General features: G+C 45.9%; 1 protein-coding gene across 3 annotated transcripts in view; it reads left to right on the top strand.

The window, feature by feature from the left end:
* Positions 1–22557, top strand: part of LOC120404863 (transmembrane protein 263-like) — a 301093-nt gene that overhangs the window by 273911 nt on the left and 4625 nt on the right. Inside the window, exon 1 of one of the 3 annotated variants that reach the window (XM_039537903.1) lies at positions 7–116. The exons of the other annotated variants lie outside the window; for them this stretch is intronic. Within the exon in view, the coding sequence (XP_039393837.1) occupies positions 104–116 (13 nt within the window). The 5' untranslated portion in view covers positions 7–103. Of the gene's footprint in view, positions 1–6; positions 117–22557 lie in introns of those variants that run through there. 3 annotated transcript variants of the gene reach the window in all.

The following is a 22557-nucleotide window of genomic DNA, read 5'->3' as shown; positions in this document are numbered from 1 at the left end:
ATTTTTCATCCCTAGATCTCAAAGCATTTTACAAATGAAGAGAAGTATCTCCATTTTACAGATTGGGAAACTGAGGCACAGAGTGTGTAAGTGACTTGCCACCATGTATACAACAGGTCAGTGTCAAAGCCAGGAATAGAACCTAGGTGTCTTGACTCCTAGTCCAGTGCCTTCTTCACCAGAATACACTGAATTAGAGCACCAGCATCATTGGTGCCATCAATAGAAGAGTCAGCAACTGCCAACTCTGGAGCTCATCACTTTAACACAATATTTTTATGTGGGTCCTACTTTAAATATTTTTCATTAATGGATTTGTGTCCTGGGTTAATTTCCCTGCTCTACCGCAGACTTCCTGTGTGACCTTTGGCAATTCACTTAGTCTCTCTGTGCCTCAGTTTTCCCATCTATAAAATGCGGATAACAGCACTTCCCTACCTCACAGAGATGTTATGAGGATAAATACATCAAAGGTTGTGAGATGCAGTAATGGGGGCCAGATACGTACCTAAAATAGAATCGGGGCGGCTCCAGGCCCCAGCATGCCAAGCTCGTGCTTGGGGCGGCAAGCCGCGGGGGGCGCTCTGCCGGCGCCGCGACGGCGGCAGGCAGGTTGCCTTCAGCGGCTGCCTGCGGAGGGTCCGCTGGTCCCGCAGCTTTGGTGGACCAGCGGACCCTCCACAGGCAAACCGCCGAAGGCAGCCTGCCTGCCGTGCTTGGGGCGGCAAAATCCCTAGAGCCGCCCCTGAATAGAATTACCCATTTGATATTTGGAGATTTGAGATTAAGTTTATATTAAGACTCCAAAGAATGTTCTTTGTCAAAATAAGACCTAGGCAAACTTGACTGAAGGATCGGGCCCTAACACCAGTTAAATGAGTGAATAATTGGAGCAAGTCATCCTAATAAATCTGCTGTTCCCTTTAATTGCCTACTCCTTGAGTTCTTTGTAGCCAGCTGACACTGAGGTTCACCAGATCAGCCTCCCATCCTGTCATCTCTGGGCCCCGATTGGTGAGAGGGGCTTCTTGTGCTTCTGCAGGGAGACATTGCTTGTTTGCATTGTATTTGTGGCATAATTACAAATAGCACAGATCATTTTTATTAGCCAAGCTGCCTGCATTAAAATGATAGATTTTTTTTGCATTATTAAGAACATCCAAGGGAGCCTCCATAGTGACAGGAAAAAGATAATTTTCCATTTAGCTTAAGAGCAGATGGTTACGGAAGCGTTCTATGTAAATAAATTAAGAAGAAGCCACTCTCACTAATAGTTGAGTAAACAGGACTGGAAATGGCCTGCACAGGGCCAGGCTTTTCCCTTCCTTTCCTGCAAGATCCTTGGTTCTACTCTGCAGCCTACAGCCCCGTATGGATGGTGTTTTAATTAATCAATTTGCTTTTTGGCCCAAAGGCAAATGGAAGAATTTCTGACTCCTGCTAAACCAACACTCCTAACCAGGGGCAGCTCCTGTGAGCACTGTAGAATACCTGCCTAGGTAGTAAACTACAGCCAGGCTACGTCAATGATCTTTATCACCCTTTTGAAAATGCCTATGGTATCTAGGCACCAAGAGCTCTCACAGAGAGGAATATTGGAATCATGTTTTCATATTTGTATTGCAGTAGTTCTTGCTAAGTGTTGCATGCAAAAATACAACCCTCAGTCCAAAAAATGTACAATCTAACAAGACGAGGAACTTACAGTAGAGGAAGAGAGATGCAGTCAGATGAAATATACATCCTTCTGACAGAATTTGGTCGTACTAAGGTCTGTTAGCACCCAGCAGTAATGGACAGAGCCAGATGCAGTGGTTCTCATGCCATCATCCAAAGCCACACTGTGTGCTATTGAGACGATGGGTGGGGGGACATAGCCCATAAGGTCTTTTGCTTATGACAGGGTTATAAATCCACTGTTAGAAGAACTCCCTGGAATAAATTAGTTTGTGCTCTGTTCGGGGGATTAGACCTCCTCTGTTGCTTTCAGTAATTGGAACAGGAAGGTTTGCTCAGGCAGGGAGCTCCTTTCAGCTACTGCACAGTATTGGTTAGAGGCCAGGTGCCCCCACTGTCCTTGGTGTAGCACATCCTAAAACACCTTATGGAGCGAGGTGCTTTCTGCCAAGCTCTCCAGTGAAACAGGCTGGAGTCCACCATACTGTGTGCAGCTTGTAGCCTTCATACAGATTCCTGTCACAGTGTATTTTATAAATATGTTAAAAATCCTAAGAAAATTCCAACACCAACGCCCCCCCCCCCCCATGAAGATAAGATTGTTAATATCTATGAACTACCAAAGTGGCCTGACCTGTGAAGGAACACTGCAGTTTTCTCAAAAAACACAAATGTTTAAGAATATGGAAATGCCTAGATGCTAAGGTGCTGGACACCTTCAAAATATGAAATAAGCTGGATAGATGTGCATAGTGAAAACCACATGCCCAACCTTAACTTCTGCCATTGTATCACCACCTGAACCAGGTGACAATCGTATCCTCAAGCAACATATATCTTCACCGCATCAGTGCCTCTGGAAATTGAGAAGTGCTCTGCATGGCCTTTCTAGCTCTTATTTGATAGACTGATTTTTCTCAACTGTAGCATTTAAACCAAAGTGCATGTGTCTCAGCATTAAAGCAGCACTACTCTTACCTTCAAAATCATAAGCCAGTGCCGGACAGAAGTAAGCTTTCTATTTGTTCACCAAAAGTAATCAGGACCTGGATTCTTCTTCAGGACAACTCCCCCCACCCCCACCCCCCCAGGATAATGAGGTTTCTGATGTGCAGAATACCCTTTCATGCACAACAGAGGTACAGACTGGTCGGAATTGGACTGGAGGGAGCTATAGCACATCTACAAAATGAGAGCTCCTTGACTACACAGGCAAGTTACACAAAGCAGACTTAAGATTTCCACAGCCATTCCTTAACTCCTTAAAGTTCTTATCTGAACACCCTTCATTAACAATTCTGGATCAAAACGTCTTCATCTTATAGGCAAGGTCTGTATGATAGGTTGCAACGGCATGAGGCAGAGTTAAGGTTGTTTGAGTCCCTTTAAACTGTGTCTCTCTTGAATATCTAGTGGTTGGGTGTGTTTCTAAGTGTAACTTGACTGTGAATTTCCAGGCTTTTTCTGCCTTTTGGGTTTGCAGGACTGGTGTTTTCTTTCTAAAGGTGTTTTCCCTTAAATAATTGGAGATTTAGAAACTTACACTGAGAATGTAATGATGTTAACGCTTTGGAATAGCTCTTTCCCACTTCATCACCTTGCAGACTCTTTACTGCTGCACAGAGCAGGGCTGGTATGCAGCTCTGGAGACCACATGTAGGTCTGGCCAGTGTCTCCTTTCTGCCCTGGGTAAAGCTCCCCATTGGCTGAGGTGCAGTTTTACAGTTCCTGTTTTTCTGAAGTTGCTGTCAGTCTGCTTAAAGAATTCACCCCAAGATCATTAATGCAGTTCAGTTCCGTGAGTGCTGAGGTGAGGATCAGGAAGCCATGAGCCTTCATGCCACCTGTGGAGGAAGGGGAGGAAATAGAGGTTGTATTACAATGTGTCTAGCTTGAATGTCTGCTTCCCCTGTTGACCTGATACGAGCACCTCCCATCCCCTCTGCAGCTCCCTTCACAGGGGAAATCAGTCCTAACAAGTGAGTCTAACTCACAGGAAGTTATTACCGTCTGAGCCACTGACTGCAGAGGGAAACTTAAATTCTCTTCATGCATTTTCACAAGGCAGCACCTCTCTGTAGCAAATATCCTGGTGGCGGTGGCAGGAGCAGTGGCTACTACTGCTGCCATTCTTTACTCTGCATCCACGATCCACCCCATTTCTCTCCACCTCCCCCGTCTAATGGCTCTTACATACACACTGAGAAGCATAGAAGAGAATTCACAATGTCCTGCACTGTGGGCTTGCACTTTTCCCGAGACTAGCAAACCTGTGTTTTAATATGTGTTCAAAACTGAAACTTCACAGAGTGAGAATTGGCCAGCCAGCACTACCCCTTTTGGTTGTGTCCTGGTTGGATTTTGCATGCTAAGCAAGGTCCAACCTGGTCAGTAACTGTCTGGGTCCTTCAGGAAATGGTGTAGTGGACACTGTAAAGTTCTTCCCACTAAATGAATGCTTCACTGTGGTGCTAGGGGACATTGCTGTTGGAGATGTTGTGTTATGAATTAAAACTGATATTGATATCCTTTTATGGTCATTCCTGCCTCATGTTGGAATGCTAGAATTCAGTGCACAAAGTAAGACCTTCTAAATTTCCTTTATTTCAAACAATATCCAGGTATGCAATATCCATATCCATGGCTGTTGTCCTTCTGACTGCTCAGAGGACACTGAATGCTTTGAACTCCATGGCACTTTTTATGGATCAGGCACAAGTTTTCTGGCCAAATTGCAATGCCTTCAGAACTCAACAATTCCTCCTGTTCTTGCTGTTCTCTTCCGTGTATGAATGGAAAGCTTGATGCTCCTGGGATATTAATCCAGAATCTTTCATCAAAAAGAAGCTCAGTTCCATAGAGCCGCTATTGGAACAGGCCTCTTCCTTCGGTCATAATATATTTGTGGGGGGAGATTGGTCAGAAGCAAGAAGGCCCTATGCTGCCAGGGTCTAAATACAGCATGATTCAGCTGATTTCAGAAGAACTCCTTCCCAGAACCCATCACTCCTGCACTGCATTAGCTTCTGGGAAGCTTTGGTGTGTAAAGACCAGTAGTGATCCAGGCCAGCCGTGAGAATAAATTTGCTAGCAGACCTTTTTTGGCTCTTGCTGTAGCACTCTTTGAAAAGAGCCCTTCTCTGTCTCTCTCTGGCTTTTCAGAGACATGACCAATGTTTTCCACAAACGGAGAAGTTTACAGTTCTCCACATGCTGCAGTTCCTGCCAGAATTTTTTTTTTTTGAGTTGCCACAGCAACAAGCTAGAGAAAGAATAATTAAAAAGCTCTGCTGCTGGTCATGCTTGTGCCCTGTTTGTTGTGCCCATGCATTTCCCTAGCACTACATGAGGCCACAGAGGCAGTGATTGAAAGCTCTAATAACCCCCAGTAATGGAGCCAATTATGGCAGCTAATGTTTCTGTTAAGAATACATGAATATATAAACCAGCATGTGTGTGAGAGAGAAGGGGCGGGGGGGAAGAGACTTCCTGGATTGTCCCTACGAGTGGCCAGCCCATGTGCCTCTTGCCCTGCCTTGCTGGAGGACGACAGCCAGAGATCCAGCATTGGCTCATCTCCACGTTAGATAGTTCAGGCACGCTGGCTCCCTGTCTGCTGTTACGCGGTCGGCTAACTGATGTCAGGAGCCATTACTGTTAACTTACGAGCATGGCCCTACACCACAAACCTATGTTTGTGCTTGTTGTAATTACACTTCAGCCACCTTTGTGGGGAAGCTGGGTTATGGGGCTTCCGCTGAAGGGGCCTCCCTGTGGAAAGCAGCTGCAATCTCCTGATAAATGGGGCTGTTCTCGCATGGAAATTGCAACCAGTTTCCCAAAGTTATGAGGGAAGCAGCCAGGAACACATTGAGCAGGAGAGAACCAGCGGAGACGTGCTAGCAAAGCTTTAACAAAAATGTTCCACCTCAGTCAGTGACACATGCGACACTCCCTAGGTAAAACATTTCTCCCATGCCCTGTCTCAAAAACCCTATTGCTTCCATTCTCTTACCTCACCTCACTTCTTACCCTAAATCCATTGGTTCTTCATTTGCCCCACCCCACACCACTACCGTTATACCCACTATGCACCTCCCTCACAGTAGCAACACTGATAGGGTGGTAAGCATGTCATCTTGTTACCTCTGACTGCAATGGTTGGGTGGTTGGGAGGAGGGGAATGGGGATCCCTTTCGTTCTTGAGGGTCTCTCCAATTTGTTTATTCTTTCCTAGCTGGTGTACAGAGATGTAGCAGAGCAGTTCTCTCTTGGGCAATTCTGAATAGGGTTAAAGGAGGGGAAAAGGGCCTTTGGTCTCTCCCAGTACTGGCTCTTTATGCTCCAGGCTGAAGCAGAAGAGACAGGCCCCAGCCTGGGAGAGGCAGGCTGCAGGACTCCCATTCAGTGCAGCAGGTTGGCCTCCTCTCTCCCGTCCCAGGTACATGGGGCATTAGGATGGGAAGGCTGAAAATGCTACGTGATACAGTTCCTTCTGTGCACCTAGACACTGATGGGAGATGCAGGAAGGGAGTTCCCTTTGCAGCCACTGCTGAGATCAAGCAATAGTATGCACATTCAGAGGACTGGAAACTTCAGCAGAGCCAGCCATAGTATTTTTGTGCAGGGTATGAAATAGTGTTTTGTCCTCTCTCTGCCAAATGTAGCCAATTTCTGTCTGCAGGTATCATGCTGCTATGCATAGGCCCTACCTGAAAATTCTGGAGAGGGTTAGTGAGCTGATCCATTAGAATACATCCCTAACATTAAAATGGGAGGGGCAGAGGATCTTTGGGTCCCCTAGTTTCATGCCTCAGAAGCGGAATATAGCTGCATATTCTTTTAATATTTACTGTGCATTTCCATAGTACATGGAGGCCCCATTTTACTCGTTACTATACAAACATAAGACATGATCCCTGCCCTGAAGAGGTCACAATCTAAGTTGACCAGTGACATGTGAAAGATGGGATAAGAGAGAGATAATCATATGCTTATAAATGTATTTTGTTTGTGTGATTATAAATAGATCAAGTAGAAACACCAAGTAACTCTATTTGCCCGTCATGCCATCATCGGCTGCTTTTTATAGCTGTCATGGCAGAGGTGGGTCCTGAAGGATGTGAAAAAAGAGGACAGTGCTCTCATGTACCAGATGTAAATTGGCAGTGCTCCACTGAAGCCACGCAATGGAACCCAGGGATCCTGACGCCTGCTCTAACCACTCTTCCTCCCATCCTTAGCTTTACCACCCTATCCCTCAACCCCCAACGTCTTTTTGTAGGGTTACACGGGGAACCCTTCTTCTGTAAGTATTTGGGTGGTTCTGTATAGATTTGTGCTGTGCAAACTTTCAAAGGTTCATATTTATGTTATACCCTCAAAATAGGGATTACCCCAACCTCCGGGCTCCATACACTGGGATGGATAAATCTTTCTGGAAAATGCTTATTTAGGAGATTGCCAGTGCTTCCTGCATCCATTAAGGTTGATAATCCCACAAGAGCAACCTCTCTCTTGATATCTCAGCCCCTCTAGCTCAGAATAGTATCCAAAAGTGAAGAAAGAACCACAAAATGGAAGCAACCTGAGCATTTTCTGGCTGGAAAAATACCAGTTTCTGTTGCCCAGTTTCTTATTCACTGTGTTGCAAATGCTCACGGTGCTTTACAAAGCAAGGTGTGAGGGTAGGTTCCGTCTTGTGGGAGAGGTTGGTGGTTGTGATTCTATAGGAGCCTGCTCACCCCTTGAGGCCTGAGACCTGTTTTTACTCACTGGGCCCTGGTTCCTAATGTCCTTACTCTCTCCCCCAGGATCTCTTTTTTCCACCTCCCCTAAAAGGGGGTTGAAGCCAATGGCCCAAACTTCTTAACTGATGGAAAGGCCAACCCCCTAATTTAGAGATTAAGGTTTAGAAATGAGGCAGTTATGTGTGCGGAACAAGCCCATGTTGCTTATGCATCTGCACATAGGATCCAGGTGCATCTGTTGCCAAACAGAGACCTTAAAGTAGTCCGCAAAATAAGATGTTTCTATGTCATTGTCCCAGACATGAGGGAATGGTGAGAAGTGCATTAATGGCAGGCTGGGACCATTGCTACTTCCAGCTGATACCTCCAAGTAAAACAAGTAACTCTTTTTCCCTTCACCTGGCCTCACCCAACTCGGTCACATGAAAATCCATTTCTATTATAAATCATTGAGCTGAGTTTCTAACAGCAGTAAAAGGCCACCTGAAATAGATCGATAGAGAAGTTAACAACCACTTTGTTACAACCATAATAGTTGATCATATACCCTTGGCTATTAACTGCAGGCAAGGACCAGTTTCTGGGGGATAATTGGCAACATAAACAATGGAGAAGGAACTGTAGGGAAGGAACAAAGCATATTCAGCTGCAAAAAAAAGGTGCTAGCTTTGAACAGCATCCAGGGGCTGCCATCAACCAGCTAGAAATTGGTCAGCTGCTGTGCAGGAAAGGAGGTCTGAGAGCTGAGTGGACAGCATCAGTCTGAATTTAATGGGCCCTAGCCAGAAAGGCGCTCGAATGCCATGGTAAGGAGCTTGGTATAAATTCCTAGGTAGAGAGCTAGAGATTGGAATCCAGGTCAGTCTTTTTTGATTCAGCCCATTACAGAAACAGGAATCAGCCAAGAAGTTGATCCAGAGACAAACTTTTACAAGGTTTGGGGATGTTAGGACCCAGGAGTCAGTGGTCACACCCATCTCTAATCATAACTGGAGTCTCCCGGCTTAATGTGTCTTGAACCATGTGTTCAGAAATGGGCAACGACATTGTGTTGGCAAAATATGTGTGCGTGATCACAAATGGGTTATTCCAGGAGCTTTCATGGGGCAGATGAATGCCGGTGCCTAGCAGGAATGTGGTATGTGCGCAAACTCTTTTAAACCGTTTGGCTTTTTTTGTGGTGGTGTTTGATATTTAAGAGGGTTTCTTGCATGAGAATGCCCTAGTGTAAGGTCTGTCTGTCAGTGGGAGGAGAGTCCAGAAAAGGCCCATTGGGGGTTATTTAAATTGAGGAAGATTGTTCTTGCTTTTTTAAACCAAAATAATATTCCAGGTATTGATCCCATTTTAAATCCTTGCTTGGATCAGGACATGCGTTGGGTGTTCTCTAGCAATAACACCACCTTTTTACTCTGCAAGTGGCTGGGATTCTCTTGGCATATGTGCTGCTGGAAAAAGTGACTTGATTGTTCCCCATGTAAATGTGTCAATCACCAAAGCTCCCCCTGATCCCCATTGAAGAAGTGTTACGCATACCCTGCTGCATGCATGCTGTAATGCAGGAAGACAGCACAGACAGGGAAAACACTTTGCATACATGCCATGGACAATGGAATTCCTGAAACCCTCTCACGTCATCTTCCATTGACATATCTGTCTGTCCCTGTCACATCCAAGAGCAACTGTGTTAAGGAAAAGTGTGCCTATGGCTGGAGGTCCAGCAGGTCTTGCGAATACCCCCCACCACTGGTCTTCTGAACACAGCAGGCTCTTCCCACAGCTATAGGCAAACTCATGGATTTGGCTCTGGGAAGGGTTTCTAATCATTCTTTGTTTAGCCCAAGCATGAAGAGAAAATTCACAGTATTGGTTTTTAGAGAGACAGGCCAGATTTTCAGAGGTGCTAAGCGGACAATCCGATCAAGTCAATGGGAGTCGCAAGTGCTTGGGCCCCTGTAGATCTGGCCTGTAATTGTCACTGTTGCTTGTTGTCTGAAGCTTCTAGGAGGGTTTTACAAATTATTTCCTTCGCTGCCCATAACGTTTACCTCCGCGTTCCCCTGTCCCTCAACTTCCTTAACGGGACTCTTGCTTTGTTTGCCTTCTCTGCCCTTCTTAGCTGATCTGTTTCTGCCCAGCTCGGCAGAGTTGATAATTAACTTGTGCTCCCTCTACTGCATGGCTGGTTGTGTACCAGCAAAGTGCACAGTAATTGTAGGTCCTATGTATTATGTATTTTCCAATTCTCCAATGGAATGGATTTGAAAAAAGAAACTACTGAATAATCTGAGATTCAACATGGGGTGGTATCATTCGTCTGTGCTAGTAGGAGTGTGTTGGGCACCTCCAGGCAGGCCAGCCTCCGAGACTGTCTGGAGTAGTGGGGTCATGACAGTTGCAGGCAGTGTCAGCTTGACATCCAATGGTCAGTTCATATCCTACAGACTATACGGCTTTTGAGGGCTAATTGATCTGATCTATGCTATGAGAGTATGGATTAGAAAAAGTAACTTTGTTTTTAATCCCTTTATGCCGGGGAGAAACATGCCATATGTTGTCATTAAATATCCATGCTTCTCCAGTCCTCCCTATCTCTACCACTGTCCCAGCCATGTATGCAGCAGGATTTACAGCAGTATATGAAATGGGTCACCTAGTGGAAAGGTAACCTGCGGAAAGGGTCTTGTTTGACTGCCTTTCTCTCACTGCCTGGAGATACGCCCTGCAGACTGAAGTCCATCAGCAAACAAGGATGGTCAGAAAGCAGAGTGGGGAGGACAGGAGACCTTCAGCCCATAGGGCACTATGGAAATACTTCAGAGTTGGCCACTCTTCTCCAGGCAGTTACAGGAAATGCCCAGAAATAATGTCAAGACTGATTCAGGAATCAACCAGCCAAGAGATGTCTGGGGCTTCTCCACTCCTTAGCTTGGGCTTAGTCTCCTCATTGCCTGCTTGGTGGGAATGGGCAAGGAAAGCAACAGTAAGTTAGTGCAAAACCTCTGGAGTGGAACTTGAGGAGTGCATCTGTCTTCAGGGGGAGGAGGAGGGAAGTTTAATGCTGTTGTCTCTCAGTTATTCCAGCTGTTTCATCCACTGTTGGAGGGGGAACTTCCTGAGGGAGGCCTAAATATCCAGCCAGCTCTGAGAGCAAAACCAGATCCCCAACTCCACTGAAAAGCTGCCTCATATGTCACAGCAGTGAACATTCCAAGGCATCTGCAGCCTTAGTTACTGAAGGGTCCACGAATGCAGCACCATATAAACCCTGCCATGACTGCATTGGGAGCAAGGGGTTGACTGCTTGAGTAACTACATGGAAGTTGAAGAATAGAGTCCCTGTTGCAATATTGGAATCTCCCTTGGCCACAAATGATCCAAAAGAGCCAGCATGCAAGATACAGGATGTTGGGTGTGGAAGAAATTTTCACTCCGAGAGCACTTTTACATACCTAGGAAGCAGCTGTGTGTCTGTGCAGCACAAGGAAGGGAGATTTGTTGTCCCCTTGAACAATGTTAGTATCACCTTAATTTGTGTATTCAGCTCTTAGATACCATGGTGATAGGCTTTTCATAACAATATTTTATATAGTGCTTTTCAACAGTAGTCCTTAAAGTGCTTCACAGTCTTTAATACGTTTATCCTCACAACACACTTGAGAGGTAGGGAAGTGCTATTGTCCCCATTTTGGGGGAGGTGGAGGGTGTGTGTGTTAAGAAGTGATAGAGGGAGAGGGTGAATTTTGGAACAAGGGGTTTACCTTGGGGTGTCACTTCTGTTGGATGAGGTCTGACAGTGGGACATGTGAGCCATGAATTGGTTGTGTTCTTTCTCTTCCAGCTTTGTTTGCTGGGGACGAGCATTCTAGCCACTCGTCTGCCATCTCCCTGATGCCTGCCCATGCAGGGGTGCAGCACTCTCCTCTGCAAAGCTGACAGCTAAGATTATAAATAAGCTTTTGAGACATAGCCACTGAATGTGCCATATTGGCAGAATAACAATGGGCTCCCCCCTGGCTCTAGCACCTGCCTAGTGCTGCTCTGTGCTGGGGTGGGCAAGCGTAGCTAGTCTTGATGAGTGTAATATGTGATCAGAGCAGTCTGTTCTTTTCCTGATGGTCTTTTAGCTCAAGGAGTCATGTAAAGCTTCTGAGGCTGACAGGGCAGCTCCCCTGATTACAGTATTGCTAATGCCAAAAGCTCAAAAACTGTGTCAGACCCTAAAAAACATGAGATTTGTTTTCAAAGAATGTTTCAGTCTTCTTTTCTCTCTCTTGATTTCTGAGCTCCCCCCGTGGGAGTCTGACAATTCAACTTGGTATTCTGGGCCTCTTGCTGGTGACAACCATCTTGATGGAAAGGAACAGCAATCATTGCCTAGATACTACAAAGATGGGAAGAGCAATGGCAGCTAAGACTGTAAACCAGCTTCCATCCAGCTGCATTTTGGGATTAAGGGACAGGATAGGGTTAGAACATGACTGTTTTAAACAGAACTTGTGGGGTTACACTGACAGATGTATAATGAGTAGTGTGATTTTTGGCCCCAAACTGCAGCAGCTCTCACTAGAGACTCAAACTGAGGCTGGGCTCCATTGTGTTAGGCACTTAGGGTGACCGGATGTCCCGATTTTATAGGGACAGTCCCGATTTTAGGGTCTTTTTCTTATATAGGATCCTATTACCCCTTACCCCCTGTCCCAGTTTTTTACATTTGCTGTCTGGTCACCGTATAGGCACTGCACACATAGAGACAGTCCCTGCCCTGGAGACCTTGCTATCTCATGGAGGTGAGTTTGACATAGGAGCAGGAACTGGCACTTGCCAAACTCATCTCATATAGGGGCATGCAAAAATTCATTACATGGAAACCAGTTTTAATTAGGGCTGTCAATTAATCGCAGTTAACTCACACGATTAAATCAAAAAAATTAATCGTGAGTAAAAAAATTAATTGCAGATGAAATTGCACTTTTAAACAATAGAATACCAATTGAAATGTATTAAATATTTTGACTGTTTTTCTACATTTCCAAATATATTGATTTCAATTACAACACAGAATGCAAAGTATGTAGTGCTCACTTTATATTATCTTTATTACAAATATTTGAATTGTAAAAATGATAAACAAAAGAAATACTATTTTTCAGTTCACCTGCTAGAAATACTGTAGTGCAATCTCTTTATTGTGAAAGTGCAACTCACAAATGTAGATTTTTTGTTACATAACTGCACTCAAAAACAAAACAATGTAAAACTTTAGAGCCAACAAGTCCACTCAGTCCTACTTCTTGGTCAGCCAATTGCTAAGACAAACAAGTTTGTTTACATTTACAGGAGATAATGCTGCCCGCTTCTTATTTACAATGTCACCTGAAAGTGAGAACAGACGTTTGCATGACACTTTTGTAGCTGGCATTGCAAGGTATTTACATGCCAAATATGCTAAACATTTGTATGCCCCTTCATTCTTTGGCCACCATTCCAGAGAACATGCTTCCATACTGATGACACTCGTTAAAAAAATGATGTGTTAATTAAATTTGTGACTGAACTCCTTGGGGGAGAATTGTATGTCTCCTGCTCTGTGTTTTACCCACATTCTGCCATATATTTCATGTTATAGCAGTCTTGGAGGATGACCCAGCATGTTGTTCGTTTTAAGAACATTTTCACTGCACATTTGACAAAATGCAAAGAAGGTACCAATGTGAGATTTCTAAAGATAGTTACAGCACTCAACCCAAGATTTAAGAGTCTGAAGTGCCTTGCAAAATCTGAGGGTTTGGAGCATGCTTTCAGAAGTCTTAAAAGAGCAACACTCCGTTGCAGAAACTACAGAATCTGAACCACCAAAAAAGAAAATCAACCTTCTGCTGGTGGCATCTGACTCAGATGATGAAAATGAACATGTGTTAGTCCGCACTGCTTTGGATCGTTATTGAGCAGAACCCATCATCAGCATGGACGCATGTCCTCTGGAATGGTGGTTGAAGCATGAAAGGACATATGAATCTTTAGCGTATCTGGCACATAAATATCTTTCAACGCCGGCTACAACAGTGCGATACGAACGTCAGTTCTCACCTTCAGGTGACATTGTAAACAAGAAGCGGGCGGTATTATCTCCTATAAATGTAAACAAACTTGTTTGTCTGAGCGATTGGCTGAACAAGAAGTAGGACTGAGTGGACTTGTAGGCTCTAAAGTTTGACATTGTTTTGTTTTTGAATGCAGGTTTTTTGTGCATAATTCTACATTTGTAAGTTCAACTTTCATGATAATAAGATTGCACTACAGTATTTGTGTTAAGTGAATTGAAAAACACTATTGATTTTCACAGTGCAAATATTTATAATAAAAATAAATATCAAGTGAGCACTGTACACTTTGTATTCTGTGTTGAAATTGAAATCAATATATTTGAAAATGTGAAAACCATACAAAAATGTTTAAATAAATGGTATTCTATTGTTGTTTAACAGCGCGATTAAGTGTGATTCATTTTTTTTAATCACTTGACAGCCCTCATTTTAATCCTTATTGAGCTGGGCGGGAGTTAAACTGGTGACCTACAGGTGGAAAACTCTATCGCTTATTAGCAGTGCCCTGAGGCTTTCACTCCCCTAGGAATGCTGTTGTGACACCTTTTGAGTATGAGGCTTGCTTTCTGGAAAGAAGTTTCCTAAATCCATGTTCTGCTCTTTAAGAGCTTACACAGGCAGGGTCTTCTACTCTCTGGAAACACAGTCAAATCTCCTACATGCTGCTCTCACTCTCAAACACACTCTGGGCTTGTCTACATGAACGCTTAGTTCATAGTAAATGGGGGTGTAAATCTACCGCATTCTAGCCTGCCGCCCACTAAGTGCTCATGTGGATCTTGCTGATGCACTAAAAGTGCACTTTAATCTACTCCTGTTTCAGAGCAGGTAGATCAAAGCGTACTAGGGAACTTTTAGTGCACGGCAGCAGGGTCCACGCGCACTGTTAGTGCACAGCAGGTTCGTGTGGGATAGAGTAACAGCCCAGCATGCCACCAACCAAGTGTTCATAGAGACAAGCCCTCAGCCTTCCACATCCTCTTTCGGAAGGGACAGCCCCCATTAACCAATATACAAGCACTAGAAATTGCAACAGTAAAATAAATATTAACACAACAATGAAAGTAACTTCTAAGTACAATGTTTTACAATATAAAATAATTGCAACAATTACTTCAGGGTCCTTACACTAGCTCTTATACATGTATTTTTTCCACTTCTGTTGTTCCACAGCAGAGTCTGAACCCACAAACTTGAGACCCACAGCACAGACCTCTTCTACTTCAGCAAAAGGAGTGAGTGGGAGCTCCTAGAGCAGGGGTGGCCAACCCAAGCCTGAGAAGGAGCCAGAATTTACCAATGTACGTTGTCAAAGAGCCACAGTAATACCTCAGCAGCCCCCCATTAGCTCCCCCCCCCTCCACTCCTAGCGCCTCCCACCCACCGGCAGCCCCACCGATCAGCACCTCGCCCTCCCTCCCCACACCTCCCAATCAAGTGTTTCGTGGCGTGCAGGACACTCTGGGTTGGGGGAGGAGCGAGGGCATGGCAGGCTCAGGGGTGGGAAGGGGTGGAGTAGGGGCATGGCCTGTGGCAGACCCAGGGGTTGAGCAGTGAGCACACCCTGGCACATTGGAAAGTTGGCCCCTGTAGCTCCAGCCTCGGAGTCGGTGCCTATACAAGGAGCCACATATTAACTTCTGAAGAGCCTCATGTGGCTCTGGAGCCACAAGTTGGCCACCCCTGCCCTACAGGGAGACCCAACACACATGTGAGTGGGTTACACGAGTATATCTGAGACAAAGACTGGGCAGCAAGATTCCTGATTTCTAACTGTGGGAAGTAGTCTAGTAGTTGCAGACAGTAAAATCTATTGTAACAACACACCATTTGGGTCATCTGCAGGAACTGAATGTAAGACCTCTGATATAAAAGCATGAGCCTCTGCCACTTGAGCGAAGGAACCTGATCTCTTTGTGCACAAGCAGTAGCAGAATCATAAACCTCTAAAGCGGGTCGAGCTGCTAGACACAGAACCACGCTGTGTTAGTGTGGGTTATAGAATCATCGAATTTGCCATGTTTCTTCTGAAAGACTCTGGCAAAGTGGATGAGCCTTGAGTCTGTTATAATCGAGAGGTAGGTTCTATTGCTAGGCCTGCCTGAAGTGTCCTTGTCCAAGCTGTCAGATGTCTTGCTGGTGAAATGCGTGAATGACGGGCACCTCTTCAAAGGTAGCCATATGAAGCCTTGTTTAATAAGGGTTGTGAAGGGCACAGCCATAGTAATGGCAGTCAATGGAAGAGCTAGTACTAACTCCGAATCTGTGGGCTTGCATTTCAGGCCTCCTTCCCTGTCAGGTAACTTCTGCTGCTCTCATATGCCTGCGGCAGGGACTGAAATCATGTCACTACAGCTAAATTCCTCAAATGTGGCAACATTGTGATGGGAAGGACCCATAGCCAATGTGGGACAGAGGAGCCTGCAGGGATCTATGAGTCTGCCATAGTGTAAAACCCACCCGGGAGTGCCAGAGCATGAAAGAGGAGCCATTTCTTACAGCAGGTTGAAGTATGTTGTTTACTCCCATTGTTTGTCAAGACCTCATAGAAGCGTGACAATGACCTTTATTTCTTTACAGAGTTTGTCCTTTCACAAATATTAATTATTTTTCTCCTATGTTTTTATCTGCGCTGAATTAACAGGGCTGTTTTTAACTGGAGCCTCTAGCTCATTTAAGGGCTTTTCATGCCAGATACCATAACTATCTGCTAAAAACAGCTCTGAGAATTGAGCATAACTACTACCACTACCAAACCAGTGGGGGCGAGGAGGGGACACAAAAAACTGGACTTTGCATTGGTCTTACAAAAAGAGAAGTTAAAAAAAATCTCTTCAGCTGAGTGGCAGGTGATTTTTTTAAAGAAAATAACATCTAGATTCTGAAAGCTTTATCCGATTATAAAAATTTCATGCCTCTGAGACTCTGTGGAGCCCTGGGACTGCTTTGTGGGTTTGTTTGGTGATTCGAAGGTGGAAAATAACAATAATATTTACTGCAGTCACATCTAAAGACCCCAACTTGAGATCAGGGCCCACTGTCCTAGGCATTGCACGTGCACAAGTAAGAGATGGTCTCTGCCTGAAAGAGTTTACAGTTCTAAATCTCCTAGTGGCCATGTTACCCCAGCAGGAAGATAAATAGCGTGGGTTTCTGATGCTGTTTTAGATTATCCATTCCCACTAGGCCTTCAATCAAAGGCTTTGTCTGATGCAAAAGCTCAGAGACTGAGCAGGGAAGAGAAGCTGATGGCAGACTGGGACCACTGAAAAAATTATGTTCAGCCAAGCTAGGTTTGAGGCTTTTTTAGTGCTTACAGCAAGAGAGAGAGGGAGCCTACCTATGGTAAAGTCTAGTCGATAGCGGCCACTCGTTATTCTGACATGCCTTAGTTATGGGTTAATGTGGTTCACCCTGGAAATTGAGATTGTGGGTGGATGGGTGAGCAGTGACGTAACTGGGTGCCCCTCAGAATTTTTCAAGGGCAGATTGAAATCTGAATCCTTTTAGATATCTCCTTTGACAGTATCACCAGCCTTTTGGCATATTGTAGGTACCTGAATGACCTGCCCCAGCCAGCCACACACACAAGTTCTGGCCTTCTGCATCCATTGTACATGGGGAAGAGGAGGAAACGTTACTGTGCTGCAGGCCTTTTTAAGAAATGGCTTGTTGAGATTGCCTTCCTCCTAATGCTAAATCAGGAGTGGGGGATGCACATTTAGCCTGCAAAAGGCCCCTAATGTGGGCCCATCTATATTATAATCTCTACCATGTGGCCGGAGATGTTGTTTATTTGTATTATGATGTGCATAGATGCCACAACAGAGATCAGGGCTCCAGTATGCCAGGCACTGTACAAACACAAAAGAAGACAGTCACTACCCTCAAGAGTTTGCAAATGAAATAAATAGGATGGATGAACAACTCAGGCCCAGTAAGGGGAAGTGTCTTGCCCAAGGTCACACACACATCAGTGGTCGAGCTGAGAATGGAAGCCTGGTCTCCAGAGTCCCAGACTAGTGTCCTAGCCCCTAGACAATGTTGCTTCTACTGGGTTGTTCCTGAACGCAGTTACCTTTTGTAGTGCAGATGGAATGTTAACCATGCTAAAGACTTGAGCTGTCCTCAGTTCAAAGATATAGTCAATGTCCCATCTAGGGTTGCCACCCATCCAGGTTTTACCCAGACAGTCTGGTTTTTGGCTTCTGCGTCTGGGTCCCATTTATGGTTGCCAGGGGCCCAGTTTTCAACCGGAAAGTTCGGTTGAAAAGGGGACCTGGCAACCCTAAATGGCATCCAAACCAAAAGTCTGCTTACCGTAGGGCAGGGGCAGGGGCAGGTGCCAGACCATTAGCCTGCGCCAGCCCCTGCTCAGCTGGGGCTGCCTCCTCCCTGCAGGCAGCGTCCTTGAGACGATCCAGTGATGGGTGGGGAGAGCAGCGAGCGATGAGGGCAGGGCCTTGGGGAGAAGAGGCAGAGCAGTGGCGGGGCCTTTGAGGGGAGAGGTGGGGCATGGAGCCAGGCCTCAGGGGCAATTAGAACGGTGGCAACCCAAGTCCCATCTAGCCTACAGAAGTAACCATGTCATAACCAAGTGCTCTGCAGTGAGCCCTTAGCAGTAAAAGTGTGGAGCTGGAATGGAAACAGTGTATCAGGAATCAAAAAGGAACAAAACACCTTCCAAAATGTATCAGACCCAGCCACTATCCCCCGGTTGAAGGCTACCCTCCCAGTTCCTAACTTACAGCAGTGACTAAATGCAACACAGATCCTCACACTTCCATAATCAGAGTTTACACTGCTTCACCCTCAAGGCTCAGCTGAGGAAAACAAGCCACTCCATATCACTGTTCGTTTACCCTCCTGAACTCTGTCTTTGAGTGCTTCAAGGTAGACGCTACAGCAGCTAATAATGCTCACAGGGCATGTGCAGGGAACAATTAAAGCTCGTTGTGCCACTGAGGAGCCCTGTGGTGTGCTGGGATTGGGAGACAGCTGCCCCCATTTTGCTGAGTGCAGCAGCCTCCCGAGCGGCCGGTGGCAGTGAGCGGCAAGCATGTCTCACTGATTGCAGACCCCGTGAGTTAACATGTAAAAATCAATGGCTAAACTCAAGCTGGCATTTCTAGGCCTCTTGCTGGTGGCAACCATCTTGGTGGAAAGCAACAGCATTCATTGCCTGGATACCACAGGGCTGGGGAGAACCAGGCAGCTGAGACTGTAAACCAGCTTCCATCCAGCTGCATCATGGGATTAGTGAGCAGGATTATAACATGACTGTTCAAACAAAGAGCTAGTTGTTAAATATCAAACCCTTGCACTTGGCATTGGGGTATTTTGAACCCCAACAGCACAGTGGGGTGTGATGAATGAACTGCAGTTCCTTCGGAGGCTGCAGGGTGGAGCTATGGCTCATTACAGATGCCACCAGGAGGGGTCAGGCAGGATTCTTCCAGCTGCACATGAGAGACTTAAAACTAGGCAGTTTTCCCTGGTACAGGGGCTTTTCACAGGTCAGAAGGCCTAAGCTGTGGTTTCGTTTGTGAGACACAGCTATCCCTGTGCCTGTACATCAGAAGCTTTCTGTCTCTGCTGCATCTGCCTGCTCTGGAGGCTGTTGTTTATAAGGGAGTGCATTGCCAGACTGAAAAGCTTGGAGACCGAACGCCTTTGTTTATCCCCAGAACAGGCACAACACGGCAGCAGGGCAAGTTTCTACCTTGTCATTGTGCCTGACCTCTCACTGGAGACACCCCGTTGAGATAAATGGGAAGTTCAGTCTTTGGCATCTTTGCCAAGACTATCAGTGGGATCCAGTCAGTGCCAGCTGTAATGATACACTCACAACACTTCCATATTCAAATCATTGCACCAATATGAGCTAATTAACCCTGACAACATCCTTGTGAGTTATGGGTAAGTATCAGGTCCAGGCCCTGTGCTTTAGATGGGGAAACAGACACAGCATGGCCAAATGCTCAAAATCACAAGTCAGAGTCCAAACAATCATGACATTTTGTATAAACAACATATTTTGGGTTCTTTTATTTGCCTTTTGTTTTTTGAGCCTTTAGGAAGCACTCGAGTCCTGTGTTCAGGCATTTCTCCATAATCATGAGTCTAGAAACGTATTCTTTTACAAGTTTTACACACATTCACATGACTCCAAGAGGTGAGGCTTTAAGAAAAATGCAAATAATCATGGGGCTCATGATAAATCATAAGAGTTGGCAACATTGCAGAGGCACAGAAAGAGGAAGCGACTTGCCCAGGAAATCAGTGTTGGGGATGGGATTACAACTTGTAACCAGCTGACTCCCAACCCCATTCATTCCTCCAAACCCTGCTACCTAACAGTGATTGTTTGCTAGACTGAGTCCTCCCAACTCATTTCACATTGGTCACCAAACAGTAACCACAAGCAGATAACCTCTGATGCCTATCAGCTCGGGTTAGATTTGAACTAACAGCCTCATCTTTCTGACTCAACCAGCCTGCCTCTCCCGCCCCCTGAAATCTAGGACCAAATGGAAGACAGTTCCATAGAGGTGAAAGGCTTTGTTTCCCGTTCCCGAGCCAAGCCACTCCCTCTAGCCTGGGACTGGATTGAAATTAGTGTCCTAAAAATGAAAGGCCCCGTATCCCATTCCTAAACACTCTCCTCACCTGCCCCTGCTCTCTTCTCATAGGTAAGCGGCAAGTACAGCTTGCACAAATCCTCCTAGAGAGAAGGATTCTCCTTGTCCATCATATCAGCTGCTGAGGGAAGGAGTAACCCGGGCGGTCCAGTCGCACTCAGTGCTAACATAGCATACAGTTTTGTCATTTCATGTATAATAAATAAATGCAAAACCCCAGGCATTTGCTGCGATGCCTCTGAAAATTGTGTGTGTGTCACTTCTGATGTGCACATTGCCATCCTAACACTCTTCATATGCTCTTTACAGTTCACATTTCCCTTATTGGGTCAGAAAGTGTGGCTTTGTCTGCAGACCCAGCAGGTAGATTCACTGCTCCGTACAGACACCAATCAGGATTGCGAAAGGCTCTGGCTAAGGATGAGAGTCTATTCTGTGGGTGCTGACCTCAAAGCAGAGAATCAGCATACATGCAGAGGTGCTTTTTTTCCTGTCCTTTTTCCTTCCCTTCTAAATTGGCTTGGGGTGAGGTGAAGCTGAAGGGATCCTTGGAAAGGCCAGGTCGTTGATTGAAAGGAAAAGGCTTGACAGATGGTGAAGAGCTTTCATCAGCAGGATGGGCTGCAACAGGCTCCAGGGAATAGCATTCTGCCCGCACTCTGGCTGTGTGTCTGTCTGTCTCTGATTATTTTGTGTATTTTCATCTCTGCTGTCTCTCTCTCTCTTAATCTGGGCTCCTCTGTGCCACCAAGATGCATAGTTCACTCCATTGTCTGAGAGACTAATTTGCACTGTAAATCTGATGCTTATCTTACATGACAGCTTACTATGGGGCTTGCTGCCGTCCTGAAGACAAGCTATCCAGAGACAGCCAGGGAGCTTTAGACGGGTTGACTGGAGTGAAGGATGTACTCCCACCCTGGCACAGTCTCATCTGCTCCGACTCCCCGGTCAGAGCTTGGGCTTTGTCCATTGCATTTTGCTGTAACTCATTTTAAGAGAGTCAAAAAATAATCCACTCTGAGTTGAAGTTTGTATCACAACACTCTGGTTCCTCATCAGCTCAGGGGTAGGAAGTCAGAGCTCTGAAATGCTGTTGGAGCGGCCATCAAGTTACCAAGGGTGAGGCTCCACCCTCGCTTCCTGCTGCTCGAGGGCTAGAACCCAAGTGCTGGCAGCCACTTTAGCCTTGGTGATCTCTGAGTCTGGGATTCCTAGAGCTCGCTGCAGCATTGTTGACTTTGTGCCTAGCATAATTAGAAGGATTCGTTGTTCTTGTCAGGGCCGGCTCCAGGCACCAGCCCAGCAAGCAGGTGCTTGGGGCGGCCAAGGGGAAGGGGCGGCTCGTCGGGCTCTTCGGCGACAGTTCAGCGGCGGGGTCCCTCTCGGAGGGAAGGACCTGCTGCCAAATTGCTGCCAAAGAGGAAAGCGGCGCGATGGAACGGCCGCCAATTGCGACTTTTTTTTTTCCGCTGCTTGGGGCGGCAAAAGCCCTGGAGCCAGCTCTGGTTCTTGTCTTAACTCCTTAATGCTTCCTGACCCTTTCTCCAACACTTTGTAGTTCTCTGCGGGCCATGTGGCATCTCAACACTTCTCATATGCATGTGCCTCCTCCTCTCTGGTCCCCAGGCTGGTCCCCTGAAGGCTTCCATATCTCATCTGATCGATTTGACTCTAGTGTTGATTGGAAATGGGGACACGACACAAAAGCTCCCACCGTGAGGCTCCATCACTAAGCCATTATCGTGCAGACCTACTAGTGCCCTGAGCTTCTGCACCATGATCCCCTCCTGGGACAAGTAGGCTTGTTGCCCTCTGTGTCTAGAGAAGGTGGCACATGTAGTGCACTTCTGAGGGATGATACAGCACAGTGAACTCAAGACTCCAGTGATCCCATCCCATAATAGAAGGGTTAGTACTTATGAGTATCAAATGGAACCAGTGCCAACTTTCACCCCATCCTCAAAATGGACCTGCTCTGAGGTGTGGTTGATTTTCCGTGCTCCTCTTTTTCACACATCCCTGCCGTTCCTAGTCCAAGTGAGAAGCCAAAGCACCAAAATTGCCATACCAGACAGACTGCTTTTGGGCGGGGGAGGGGGGAAGTAGGTTCAAACTAGACCAAAAATGGAGTCCTGGAATCTTTAACTGCTCCCTGCCCCACAGGAAGAGAAGGACTTTCTTACAAAAGTGCAGTGTTGTTCTGTGGCAGTGAGCCCACTGGCCAGGAACTTTCCTGTAGAACAGGTGGAATTTTAATCACCTGGGACTGTACCAGAAATCGTACAGAGAGCATTTTCTAACCCAGTTTTGCAGACTGGTTAAGTCAGGTAAGGATCTAAATATCAGGGGCTTATCCAAACCCTTTGACACCAACAACTC

Source organism: Mauremys reevesii, linkage group 4, assembly GCF_016161935.1.
Source record: "Mauremys reevesii isolate NIE-2019 linkage group 4, ASM1616193v1, whole genome shotgun sequence".
Classification (NCBI taxonomy): domain Eukaryota; kingdom Metazoa; phylum Chordata; order Testudines; family Geoemydidae; genus Mauremys; species Mauremys reevesii.
This window is presented reverse-complemented; position numbering and strand designations above follow the sequence as displayed.